This window comes from Necator americanus, chromosome V (assembly GCF_031761385.1).
Source record: "Necator americanus strain Aroian chromosome V, whole genome shotgun sequence".
Classification (NCBI taxonomy): Eukaryota; Metazoa; Nematoda; class Chromadorea; order Rhabditida; family Ancylostomatidae; genus Necator; species Necator americanus.
Window position 1 is genome coordinate 35110688 of NC_087375.1, and position 14820 is coordinate 35125507.

General features: G+C 37.8%; 1 protein-coding gene across 2 annotated transcripts in view; it reads right to left on the reverse strand.

Annotated features, from left to right (window-relative positions):
• The window catches only part of RB195_016160 (uncharacterized protein), a gene marked incomplete at both ends in the record, with an annotated part of 47296 nt that overhangs the window by 23715 nt on the left and 8761 nt on the right, over positions 1-14820 (reverse strand). For both annotated transcript variants that reach the window (XM_064207191.1, XM_064207190.1), the window contains 2 exons: positions 2804-2922; positions 9395-9466. In XM_064207191.1, the coding sequence (XP_064063071.1) occupies positions 2804-2922; positions 9395-9466 (191 nt within the window). The remainder of the gene's footprint in view (positions 1-2803; positions 2923-9394; positions 9467-14820) is intronic.

Here is a 14820-nt window from a genome sequence, read left to right on the forward strand (position 1 = left end):
ATAGCATGGAATGCGATGTTAATTCATGGATCACCTCACCTCCCGATAATGAGAAAAAAAAACTAGAAACCTTTCAGTAAAAAAAAATTCTCCGTAGCTCGAAAAGTCGGAAGATATCGGAAAAGTCTTGCAATAAATGTTCTACACTAACGCGGAGGAAAAAATTGATGAAATGCTGTAAAAACCAAGTTCCTTTCTATCTATTCATATCGTTTCATAGAAAACATTACTGGAATGGTCAGATTTTTTTCTGAGGTTTTTTTTTTCTCGGAGAAATGACTTGGATGAATTACTATGTAGGCAGCTGTAGGCAAAGCAACGATGCCGTGCATTGAAGCTGAAAGATTTGTTCTCTTTCTCAGGATACTATGTACATATTTCTAACGGAACACCAAGAAATAGTGTGCTTAAAAGAAAGAGGGAATTAGTGGTTCCTAGCACGAGTAAGCGGTATAAAAATTAAAAAAGATGTCCGTCAACTGGATTTTTTTCCTAGGCTAGAACTAAAATTATGTAATATTCTCTCCACCTACATTTAATTCAACATCAATCTTATCCAACTTTTTTTTTTTTAAATTGAAGTTCTCCAAACTATTTGCAGCAATTTTAAGCGCTGAAGAAGAAAAATAAGTTCAATTTCCACGAACGTTTTTAATGAAGTCTCGTCCTTTTTACATAAATATGACAACGGATTAAGTTAATCGGGGCTTAATCCGTGTACTTGCATAGAAGTATGTATGAGCCCTGTAGGAGAAGCCTAAAACAAATTTCATTAGCGCTATGCTGCTCAATTACTTATCTAGAAAAGAAAAAAACTTTTTTTTTCCCCGCAAAATTAAAGTAATTAGGCTGAATTGTGTTACATGAGTCTAGACTTCAGCAAAAAGTGCTCATACTGAATATGTAGTGCATCCGATCGTTCTGTCATGCTAAAGTGTGGATTTGTTCACGTTTACCGTTGATAATTATTATTTCCTGGAATGTATGACGGCTACAGGGCATAGGCATCGTACATCCGAGTATTTTCAGTCACTCGTCGGAGGAAAGTTTGGAAAAAAGTTATGCTCACTCTTCACAAACCGCTCCTACTAACCCTCCAACCCTTCATTGAGTTTTTTGCAACAACAAAGAGTTGAATTTCTTATTTTTGCTTAAAAAAAAACAAGCGCAGATGATTCGAATAAGATTACTTTTGCGAAATTTTATCAATCTCCGCTTCCCCCGCGTCAAATTTAGCGCCTTTTCAAGAAAAAAAAAAACGAATTTGATAGCACATCATTGCGAAAACGTCACTATTTAGAACATATAGACTTCTGAATTTCACGTGAAACTGCGACCTATTAAATTTAAAAACTTTATCCACATCATGCAAATTTTAGTATTTCAAAATCAGCAGCAAAACATGCACGTAGAATCTAATAAACCACATTGATTCAACAAAACGCTATACTGCGAAAAAGAAAAAAAAAGACGCGAAAAGATGCGAGAAGGATTTTCCGGAACGGAACGGAGAGCGGTCATAACTTTTTCCTGCCCTCTTCCCTGACCTCTCTCAGCCCTAGCTATCGACGCCTGGTGTTTTCGAATTTAGAAGATGTGGCTGAAAATCGAAATTTCTCGGCATTTCCACAGAGATTGTGGATTGAAAAACAGTTCAGCTTCATTTTTTGAGGTCTATGTCCTTCATTTTCTGGAGCTCTCCCATCAAATCTCATCTTTTCTGCAAGAGCAACTAATTCATGTGAAAAGATGGATAGGATATGCAATGGATGTGGTAATTTTGCGCTGCCCTTCGTCCGCAAGATTTACCGATTTTTCAGGATCGACAAATCAAGCCAATATTCCTAACAAAAAAAAAGTATATTGCGTCATTAATTCTCTTATAATGTACACTCTACTTCTATAAATCTACGCATTTTTATAAGGAATATTTCTAGATACGAAATTAATGGCAAATAGACGTCGATCAAAATTACGAGGCAATAAAACTGGATCTAAACCAGTGAACTAAACTTTCTAAAAAAAAAATTCTCTGTGCATCTAAACCTCGTCAACCGACAATCCCAATTCTACAAGTTCACCGTACTGGAAAAAAAAGCTACTATATCATCCGAAATGAGCAAAAACATGAGCTGTTCCCGAAAAACTCAGCGATTTTTTGGAAGACTATCCGAAGAAAAAAGAATATCGAACACTAAATCAATAATGCATGAGACGACCCGATGGCAGCCGATATTGCACTATCGATCGGTGTCTTTTTGCTCCGTTGCTCTTGTAATTGCCTCAGGCAACGCAACGCACTTTATGAGTATGAAAAGAGACGGCTATTAGTTCCATGCGTTCTTAGCGTTGCGCGTAAATCATTTCATTCACAATGACTCAGGGCAACTACTCGTCGAAATTATTGCCTGCTATACATACTTATTGATCGAGACAGCTAGAAAAATAATCTGTAACAGGGTTTACCTCGCTGAATCATAAACCTTCAAGAAGAGAAGTAATTAAAATCAGCTTATTGCTGGGAGCCTGGAAAATAGGCCTGGACCCATTCAAGCAACAATTTTTTCCCCATGTAAGACGTCATTTCTTGACCGAAACCAACCACCAATAAATCCAGCAATTCTAGCCGGTTCTTTTATTCAATTTGCAAGGATTTTCCGCCAACCACCGCGTCGATCCCCTAAAATTGAATGTGGTGTGTGTGTGTGTGGATGTGTGCGTGTTTTGTAACTAAAGCTCCCTCTTTCTCTCTCTCTTATGGAGGGAGAGCTTTTCAGGCTATGCTATGAAATATTAAAGAGACTTTTCCACGGCGAATCGAGTCATGTCGTCCGTCCCTTTCACAAACACCACGCGCACGTTGTGACTCTCTTTAGTGACTCGCAACTCGCGGTAGAGGCAATCGATGTCCTCCTGCGACAGCTGAAATCAACCGTTCTTTCATCCGTCTCACTGACTATTGCTGACTACCCCTCTCTGATGCTGTGCTGACTGATGTAGGATTCGTCAAGCACACTTCGCTAAGCATGAGTGTGTGTATCTTCATCAGCCAATCAAACTGAACATCCGCCAAGTCGCAACAATATTTGCCACATCCACTCAAGTACGGTAACTAACGTACCAACTCATTACAGCTACAATGCTAATATTTCTGCTTGATTTTAGGTCCCTTGGTCCAGTGAATCCTTAAAATTAGCACTAGTACACGTAAATATCAATCGATGGGACGAAACATTATGTAATATTCTTACATAAGGTCTAAAAACCCAGTAAGAGTCAGTCTATTCCGGTTCGGTGCAGTCTAGAATTTTCTCAGAAAAATTCCATGCATATACATAGAAATGCCATCGCACGAAACAAATCCTCAGGATTTATGTTCTCTTGTTACGCCAGCGAGGTTTAGGTAGAACTTTATAACTTTTTTCAAATACACTTTCCAATGCCGAGGTTTCAAGAAGAGAAGCACCTTGAGATTGTTGGATGAAATCCGCAGGGTGTTTTTTTCTTCAAAATTTAAAAATTTCCAGCCCTAAATGACAATTTATTCGAAAGAAAACTAAAAAAAAAGTGACGCTGGAAACCAATATGAAGGAATCCAGCATTGCAAAAGAGGGTTTTCGATATCAAAATTTAAAAAATTCAATTTAATTTAATTTTAATCGAAACTTTCAAAACACTATATAGAAAATGAATGAAAACTCAATTAGAATTGAGATTAAAAGATTAAATGAAAATGAATTAGATGAAAATTAATTAACTTATTTACGTATAAAATTGCTTTGTTTTTTTCCTAGAAACTTTGCACATTTCTGTCTTCTTATAATAGTCTAATGATACTATCCAGATGCTAATTATGTAGCAGATTCACGTAAGGACAATCTGAGACGTATCTTTAACGAGTAGCTAAATTTAAAACGTCTGCAAACTTTTACTTTCACTCTTCAATTTTTCAGAAACGTTTAAAGTCGAGAAAAAAAAACTGCAAAAAAAAGAAAGAAACTAAGGCAAACAGAGATTATGCAAAACTATGTACTGTTTTCCTCACGAGTGTCTCCAAAACAGAGAAAGCTTATAAACATAATCACGTTTTTTGTGGATTTTATGCCTTAAAAATTCATCAATTCACACTAATTTCAACTACATACTACTGATATATTTCGATATTTATTAAGGTCTATTGTGAATTGCGAGCTACCAATCAAAATTTTTACAACATCTGTGGGACTACACGGGACCGTACGTATGTTACAATTCATATCATGGAGTAGCGGGAATGAATCAGCTCCACGATGATTTTTTTTTCGCCCAAAATTTCGCCTTAAACCCAAAAATACTATTTGAGAGTCACTGGACGTCATTTCTGCGATAAAGAGCAGGTTAGAGGTTGAAAAGATGGTTCATAGGATGACAACGGAGTCGGCGCGAAAAATTTCCTGCCCCAGCACCTAATTCAGTAAAATTCCAATCTATCCGGATCTTATCTATTCTTTTCTTCGCAAGAACTCTCCAAAACGAGAGAATTTAGCGAAGAAGTTCATAGTAAAATAACGATTGATCTTTTTTTTTGACAGGCTGCCGAAATAAATAAATCTTGGAAACGGAAAGCAGGGGAGATGCCTGAGTATCCGAGATTTATGGCTGCTAAAAAAAAGTGATTATAAATTCCTGTGACGTAGATAATTTTTTTCCTCGAGTAACAGCTGCAAAAACTGTATAGAACGTCTAACGTACGTCTAGGAAAATTAATCAAATTAGACATAAATGCACAATAATGAGGTTTTATCTGGTCCAATCAGAATTTTCCCTTATCCTAACTAATTTTCATGAAACATATGGCATACACAACAAATGCAACGTTGTAAAATTAACAAACTCTCATTGCGTTGATAAATTCTTCGCCAAACCACGCCTATTTATTTATTTTTTTATGTATATGGAAAGAGCTAGATAACAGTAATAATGTCATAATAGTAGGTAAAAAAATAAATACTAAAGAAAAATTTCGCGACACAGAAATCGGGTAAACCTAGGATTTTCTAGGGTCCCTTTGAGATAGAGCACCGGTAGAGAAAAATAAAAATCATTTCATGACGTCACAGTTGAATTTGAGTAGTATTTAAGTCTTAACGTATGAAGTAGAATCACCGTGGACATTTTCCGTAGCGCTGTCAATCATCTCTCAGTCAACCATTATAAGCATCCAGGCTATGTCTTGCATTCATTGCTAGGTTATGCCTATTTTTCCATCAAAGGGAATTGTTACGGGAACGATAAATTTCGTCTTGGGTCTATGGGAGTGGTGGAAGGGAGAAAAATCGGAGCCAACTATAGATCTCTCGTCCGACAATTCCCCTAATATAAAGCAAGGAAACTACACTGTTTCACAAATATACACACACACAAAACTATACAATAATGAACTATTTTTATTTCAAATTCCTTTCTTTTCGCGTCCCTTAAATTCGTCCTTCAGAAATTTCACCACTTCGAAATCGAATGCTCAAACTTCGTCTGGCCGGGGGTGATTCGACATGCTGAGCACGAAAACGACATTTATTTTGCGCCATAATGCATCATTCTGAGGTCAGAAGGATGCTGTTTAAGGCGTCCTTTCTTTTCCCCACTGCTTTTAAGAATCTTCCAAAATTTGCACACATATGTATGGTTACTTCCCCCCATACTGATCACGACTATAAACCCTTTTTTCTACGCCACAACCATTTTCTCACGGCCATTCTAAAAAATTGTCGATAGTCATGGCTGAAAGAAAAGTGTGGATACTAGTATATATGTATCTAAAATGACCGTAAATATCTTAGTTCAAAAATATTTCAATTTTGAAATATCTCACTCATATGTACCGTACGAAACTCAAACCTGCGCTCGAAAATATTCGAGAAATTGGAATTATTCACTTTTAATTTTAAAGTTTTTTTTTTCAAAGAAAAAACCACGAGGTAAGATCCCACCTTATTTTTTCATAATATAAGGAAATGAATTTGTGGACAAGGTCAACAATAGTTACCCCTTTTCACCCAATCGCAAGATGAACCTAGTCAAGCGAGAAATTTGACCGAATTTCTAGTCGATAAAAGTTGCAGCAATCTCGGGAAGAACTGTACCGATAAGAAAACTTTTATTTCTATTCTATCTACTTTCTTTACTTTTATTTCATTTGATATTTTTCTCTGTATTATTCCATGAGAGAAGAGTAATCATTGAGATGCATAAATTCAGAAGTTTAGTCATATTTTAAATCCTACCAATCTTATCAATATAAGGAAGTTAGCCAATTTTTGTTCCACTTACATTCACTTCCTGAAAATTTGTGCCTGGAGTTCCACGAGCCAAATTTTTTTTTCGCAAATAATCCGCGGAAGTGATCCAGGGGAAAATGTCCGAATCAGTTCCAATGCGCTCTTCAAAAGAAGTGCTGACCTCTAAAACCCCTACAGAACATTACGGTCCACCCACATCATCCAGAAATTTGACTAATCTGCTCGAACCTTCAATCTAATACGCATTCTTCAACGCCCACAGTTCCCGTTTCAACACACGGGGTTGGCTAAATTTCCTCTGAAAAACATTCAGGGAAGGGTTGGCCAATTATGGGGAAAGAAGCTTTGCTGCTCTCTGCCATGCTGTCCCTATTAAACCATGGGAGCGCAATTTCACGATATTAACCCGCAGCCAGCGCAGATCAATGCATCACCGCACACGCACGCGCGCACACCCTCATTATCTTTGGAGATCTCCCTCTCACCAACTACAGCGTATCTCGACAACAATTCGTCTACCACCACCGTGTGGAAGAATTACGTTTCGGAGATGGGGAAGATCCAAAAATAAGTGAAACAACCCATATTATGAGGGTTCGCTTATGAGAACTTCGGGTTTCCAAGGGAAATCCACTTCACAATTATAGTTCCGATCAAATCAGTTGAACCTTACCCTATTTCTGCTCTCCCTTCACTTCTTCTCTGGCCAAAATCCAGAAAAGAAGGAACAACTAAACAGGATGTTGTTTCACATGGTGGCCGGGAAACAGGCCACACACACACAGAGGCGTGTAAACCGATGCGACCTGTAGCAATTAGCCGACCTAGCGATGCGAACAGCCCCCTCACCCCACTAATGGAGATTGATTACTTTGAAAATGTACGAAATTGTCGTAGCTATAGAATTTTTATGGAACTATCTCCTTTTTAGGAGAGAGAGAAGGAAGGATGGATGGATGGATGGCGCCGGAGCACGGCAGCGCTGCCGATATCACGTACTTGGGCGAGAGCATGGAAAAAAAAATTCGGCTATGCTTAACAAATGTATGATTATTAGCTGGAAACGTGTGTTTAACTGTATGGATGTGCTGGCTATGCCTCATTGAAGCAAGAATTCGAGGAATCTGCTTTTCCACACAAGTTAGCGATGGGAGGAGAAGGAGCTGCAACTGAGAAGTAATTTGAAATCCAGTATCTCCTACCCGTCAAAGGCTCCACAACTTCAAGTAAAAAATTTTCTTTTTCTTTTTTACAAAAGTAGATTTTTATTATATTGTTGGAACTGGACTGGAATGCCTCATCATGAACACCATACACATTCTAGAAAAAGAACCAGAACATAAGACTTAGCAGTCCGAAAGATTGGCTCGGGCAGGTTACTGTAGGATACATGACGTAATTTTTATGGGACGAGCTCAGTAGGAAAACTGAGTCAGGGATACTGATCTGAAGTTTTTCCCGAAGAGGAAAAAAAATTAGCGAAAACGTTGGGCGCAGAACAGAATTGAAAGGAAAAATCATGGTTTAAGCTATTTCTTTAGCTTGGAAAACTACCTCTTTTTCTCGATAGGACCTAATCCAGAGAAGGAATTAACATCGGCTAAGGTTTACACGGCTAAGGTAGCGTTCTACGCTCCATTACTCCTGAACTGAAGCAAATTATCCCAATCGTTACGCTGGGAACACTTCACTCCAGGCTTCGAACACAATAAGTACATGTCTCAACTCAACTCACAATTCTGTTCCCTCGATCCCCAACGCAATTCCTGAAAATCAAGTTCAATTTCCAAATTCTACCATCCCCCAACCCCCCGTGTTAGTGTTTTGTTTCCAGCATCAGGGTTTATCTTTAACTCATTCAGCGAATGTTTGGCGCTGAATATATAAACACACATAAACGTCGCTCTCGTCCAAGCTAACATTAATTTATAACTGCCCATAGCTGTCCATATCCAGCAGTAATAATCCACGATATACGTGTGGATTCAACATGAAATGGAGACCATACAGGGGGCTCACAACAATAAATCATAGATTCCGCTGCCGACGTTATAACCTGGACTGAAGGGATAGATCAAATGGAATGAACGTCAAAGCAAGAGATTATGATTTTTGATAGAATTTTACAATAATATTCCACACATTTTACAATAATATCCTTTTTTTAAATAATAATATGATTTCCGAAAGGATTTTACAGTAAAATGTTACATATTTCTTCCTTTTCTTTCTTCTTTTTTTTTTCTTTTTCAATTCTTTTTTTTTCTACAGCTGTTTATATGATTCCATATGGCAGGGAACCTTTCAAACAAGGATGGATAACCTTTTTGAATACGATTTATGTTTATGCTTTTGCTATGGAAAAATGTACTTCTTCTAACACATTTGCACTTCCGAACATGGGAAGAACATCGAATGTAAACATGTATGTGGAAAAATGTCAAACTCCAAAGAATAAACAGGTACGGATTTCTTCTTTATCATTTAAAGAAAAACACCCAAAGAAAAAGCTTGTTTGGAATAAGAAGAAGAAAAAAACTTTTATTTCAGCACCCCGAATAGCCCGTGATTATCTCATTCACCGCTATTTGGCTCTAATTTCAGTGATTTTCCAGAACCTCCCTACTCAGCGTTAAAGTACTTCGTGTACTTTCTTGGACATGGAAAAAATTGGGTAATTCTCGTCAAAAATTTATCTTTAGTAACTTAACTTTAAAAATGTAAAAATGGTGAATCAAGAAAAACATTTCTGAGCTCTTCGTTTTTTTTTGCCTTTCGAAAAATTTTCAGGAAACCACTGCTTTACAATTCTTGCAGCTGTCACAAGCTATTGACCACGTTGTTCCGGTGAACCACTCATAAAAACGTTAATACGTTAAGATGCTAAAAGTGACTGAATCTGTCCATTTAAGAAATAAGGACCAAAATCAGCAGCAAAAGTAGAAAGTACGTAAGTGCAGAAAATGTCCTAGTTCCTACCGAAAAAAAATGTTCACACTGTTGCGAACGAAGACGATGAAAAACCCATGCTTCAGCTGACGAATGCTACCTCATCCTCACACAGAAAACACCAAAAAAATATAAAAATTTGCAATTTGAAGAAAAAAAAAACGTACCTGAGGAACGGGACGACGTGCAATTCCAAAGATCTTCTCCGTGATTCTACCATCTCCTGCTCCCGCCGACTGCTACAAAAAAAAAGAAAAAAGTCAAGAGCTTCCGTTCCTTCTCGAAAACAAAATATTATGTATTTTTAAGGCAAAATTAAGGACAAATGAGGAACATACCTTCGTTAGCACATTTCTCATAAGTGAAAAGAAATTGTTATTATTATAAGCTACAAATCTACATATAAATCCGGCAACTTCACTAATGTCATGCAAAGAGGAAGGACGTTGGGCAAAATTCCCGCATTCTCGGTGGATGGCATAAATCAGCAGAGATAATTGCGAATGCATGACTTGCAATGTCTGGAGCGCAAGATTGAATCGTTGCGAGACCGCTCGCACACCTGAAACTTTGCTCACCTGCCCTGGCACAGAGGTTGAGACGAAAGGTTCAGGCGGCGAGACGGAACTCATTTGGGCCCGTCAAATACGGAGAGGAAAAAAAAGGAGCTCAAATTAGGTCACTTCTTGAGTCGAGGATCAATTCCAATTAAACGGGAAGCGATGCGGAATTGTGAACAATCAGGAGCGTGTGTGTGTGTGAGTGAGTGTGTGCGTAGCGTGTGGCAACATCTGGACACAAAGAGAAGAGGCCACGCGGGCACATACACATACGGGGTTTGTGGCGAACGATGCCAGAGCTATCTGATCACCGGTCACACTGATCTCACAACAGATGAGTCATTAGGCCCTAAACGTTCGGAAACGATTTGTATTCAGGCGCGATGACGACTAAACGCCACGCCACGAGAAGTGAGGAACCCAGGATGGATCTGAGGACTTCTGAAGGCGTCTGGCGCAAAAGAAACGGGGTGTTCTCCGTTCGGGAGCGGACGTATTCGAGCGGAGCAGATCAGAGGAGAATATGTGGAGGGTAGGAGAGCCTCGGCGACTGGCTGGCTGCCTGCTGCACAGACAAGGCAGTCGGCCGGCATTGGGCGGGTCCTGCGCGGACGTGTGTGGGGCGGACCATGTTCCGCCCACCAAACATGACCGCTTCGCATTGCCAATGAAATCGATTGCCGACGGCTTTTCTACTGCAATACACGGGCCCCTAATCGTGCTGGCTCATTGTTTCCACAATGAGTCTCGTTTGATGCTGCTGCTGCTGTGGCTGTGGCTGGTGCTCATCGCCAAACCATCATACGATCGATGACACGTCGCCGGAGACTTCGATATCTATGAATTTCATGGATTTCTGACAGTTGTTGCTCCACCATCCTAGAAAAACTAACCTAATTTCGTGGCGTACTTTTCTGACCGTTTAATATCGCACACATAACCTATAATTTCCTTAAATTCCATCACTAAAGAAAATTTTCGTAGAACACATACCATGGAATTATTATCTAGAAGCAGGGATACTTTTATGAGGGTATGAGGGCGACCATCTCCCCTTTTGTTATCGCATGATGAAGAATGTGAATCAATGGAAAAATGAAGTGAAAGCACCAGCACTCGAATTGAAAATCGACATCAATTTTGAGAGGCGACGCTTCAAAGGATCAACGTGGATGTCATAGCGTTCCCGTTAGATTTATAGCCTTCGGACGATTTAAATAAAATCACAAATGAAAATCTCTTTCTATTTTTGGCGTCGTAATGGGGAATGCAGCTTCTTTAGCGTTCCTGGATGAAATACGGGATTTTTCGAAAGTAATATAGAACTGAGTACTGCAGCCTTAAAAAAAGATCAAAGGACCGAAGATGTCCTCGAAAGCTTTAGGCGAAGACAGGAGGTAGCAACCAAGGATCTGGATAAAAAAAGGTACGTCTAATGACGAATTTCGAAATTTAACGTCCAAAACACTAATCTATTTAGTGAACTCAAATGTTATCATCCCATTTTCATTCGGAAATCGCAATTCCGATAATTATACAGTGAATTAGAGTTTATTTCCTGCGGGGAAAAATAGAAAAATTATAGCATTTCACTGATATGTGAGTCTAAAAATTCACATCTCAACCATAGTGGAAACAAGTGCTGATCGGGATTAACAGCAAGAAAATCACCGACGGAGTCTTTTTTTTAAATGTAATTTTTCTTGTCTGATGAAAAAAACAGAAAACTACCCGGAAACACTGAAATCGCTAAGAAATGCCGTAAGAACATAACATATAAATATAAATATAAACATAACGACTTGAATCCACAGCAATGCATAGAATTTACAGAATCTAAGCTAAATTTTAGGACGGAAAACGTAAATATATAGAAAAAATAATAAATATTCATAAAATGCTGTTCCACATGATATACGAACACATGGATACTATCTCCTTCATTGGGAATGTGGAGCCTTTCCTTTCTCCGACCTCAACTCCGAGTGTAAGTAATGGATTGTCGCATAAATGGCGATTCAACAATTTTATTTGTAGCTGGCAAAGGTTGTACTTACAAGGATTCGTAAACTATTATGTCCAAAACCCTTTAAAAATTCCTGTAACTACTGTATATCCGTAAGAAAAGTGAGAAGAGTCTGAAGAACAAAGGCGAATGTTCGTTGAATGCCCGACCGAACGTGTAGTTCTTTCCTAGGGTGACCGTCAGAAAAAAAGAAAAGAAGGGAAAAAGAAAAAAGAGGCGGGTGGAAAGGGGTTGCTTGCGGCTTATTTCATCCACGAAAGCGATCAAAGAAAAGCGAGCACACCTCGTCAAACTCTAACCAATAATCACTGAATGTGTAAGTAGCGCTGATTCATGTAGTTTTTGTGAATCAGCGCCGCTTACACATTCAATTTTCCTTCACCTGTACATATCAGAAAAAAAGTAGTTTTCTTAACCGGAATTATTTTTGCCCTCATTCCTTAAGGTTAGCTATTTTTTGTAGAATCAGGTGGAAACAAGACTTGTACCAAAGAAAAATGTGTTTTAAAAATCTTCTTGGTACAAAAAAAGAACCGATTCGCAAGCAAGCGCCCCCTATGCTGGGTTCCTGACAGGATCATGAGAACAAAAATGAAAAGAACTTTAAAAAAAACTACGTTGAAACACTGCCTGGTCTCTCTATATTGTAAGTTCATTTTCTGTGAATGGGGTACAGGTAAATTTCTCAAAAATCCACAGCAATTGTTAGGATCTGAATTCTAGGAAGTTCACATGAGTGATTATTATAGAAACTAAAGTTAGTTATGCAAAAATTTACTTCTCTCTCATTACGCTTCAAGTTCACTTTGAATTTTTTTTATAAAGCAAAATTTCTTTCCAGGAAAAAGTAATGGGTAGTCTGTACTCACAGAAAGAAATGGCCATTTAATTTTGGGTTTTATTTTCTTTTTATATTATATCATGATCATTTTTATTATTATTACTTACTGTTATATTACTATTTATTATTTATACGTCAGAAGACTGTGAAGGAATAAAATACAAATTTGATCTGAAATTTCTGCAAAAAACAAAAAAATTTTCGTTTATTCTTGACTTCGATGGACTCAGATGCATCGGAAACGCGTAGCTTGAGTTCTATAGCCATATGCTGAGCTTAGCCCTAACCGTACGCTCAGCCGATTATCAAATTTTGTAATTTTACCACATTAGGGACTAGAGCGAATAAAATCACTCAGCGAAAGTCTTGATAGTGTATCTCTCCAACTCTCGCACTGCGGCTATTATCGAATCAACGATGTTTAGTGGTAAAAAGTGACCTTGCTTCGTTTTCAGGCGACACTCAACGCGAAACCGTCAAATCTCAGATACGATCTGACGATTCACTGCCAAGATGTCGCCCGAATATACTCTTGCACCTCAGAAGAACAAATGAAAAATCGACCACAACAGCTCCGAGAAAACGACATTACAGTGAGACTCGCACTTGAATTCATGGAACGAGTGGTGGTGGGAAAAAAACTGGGTATGGGCAATTATAACAGCAACACAGATTGTCGAAAACATACAATACAAGTACAGGATACATCATAGACATAGAGCGTAGCATTTTCCCCGCTCCTCATGAGGGACATGATGTTGCGGTCGAGTTTAGACATCTGGTATGAATGGATTATACGACCCGGTTCTTGCGTTCCTATTTCTAACATCGTAATAAATATAACAAATATTATAAATAGACTACATCGAGTTTGTGAATCCTGGAAAATTTCTGGAAAATTCCCGGTTAGAATAGTTTTCAGGGGAAATAGTTACTAGTATATGCTATATAAATATTTACACATAATTAAAAGATTTTCAGTTGCTCTGCTCAGGGTCACGCAGTGCGGGTGCATGAGGTCATTGGAAGGGTTCACAGCAAAAAAACATCTGCAAATAAAGGCCGAGGCAAATTTTAAAAATAATGATAATTGAAAATCAACTGTGGAAGATAAAACAACGTTGACAGATAAGATAAAATGTTAGAAAAAAAACTATTAAAGTATTTAGATGAAGCATTAAAAAAACAATTCACAAAAAATAAGGACAATCTGAAAAATGATGACGAAAAAAAGCAGTGGTAGCGCTAAGAAAAAGTACATTGGATCGATTTCTTTATTGATATGGAATTCTTTAAGAAAGTATTGATTGAAATGGTGGATTGGATAGGAATCGAAGAAATTCGATAATTGTTTATATTAATATTTCACGTAGTAGTTCGTATGTTCTCTTAAAATTTCGAGAAGAAACGTATTCCTCGTAGGCACACTATTAGAAAATATATTAATATTTATTTATTATTTATTTATTTTTCATTTAAAAACTATGCTTCACCTTTCTATATGTCAGAAACTTCGCTGTCTCCAAAATATGGATAAACAATCTGTTTTTTTTTCTTGTAAGAGATAATTTAGCAAGAAACAATAACCATAAACTGAGCTTAACGTTCCATAAATTGTAAATATAATTATTTGCTAAAAAAACACCAATAATAATAAATAATAGTTTAATTAATAGGAAATACTTTAGAGAAATATGGATTGGTTTCGTCAATTTTCCTCTCTTCTTCCCTTCTTTCCCTTTTTCCGTGGAATTTTCTCAAATAGCACACAGGGAAAAAGGACTTGCTTCGAAACTTCGCTAACACGTCCACAACACGCGTTCGGCAGAAATGTACTAACAACAAATGTAATCAACCATGTTGCAGTTCTCGTTGCTGTTCACTCGTACATCGTCATCGAGGCGGAAATCACCAACTCAGCGTTGCTTCAACAAACTACTCGATGAAGCTGTGTGTACACCATAGATATGTAGACGAGGGACATGCATAAAGGGTTGGGCCCATACGGATCTCTCATTTATTTAAATTATTAATTTATTTAAATTTAAAGCGCTATAAAAAATGAAAAGAATCTACGTGGAGAAGAAAAAAAACTGAATATATTTCTGAGAAGTACATAAAATATCATTTTATTTTTTAAGTTTTAAAAATTGGTCTGATCCGCCC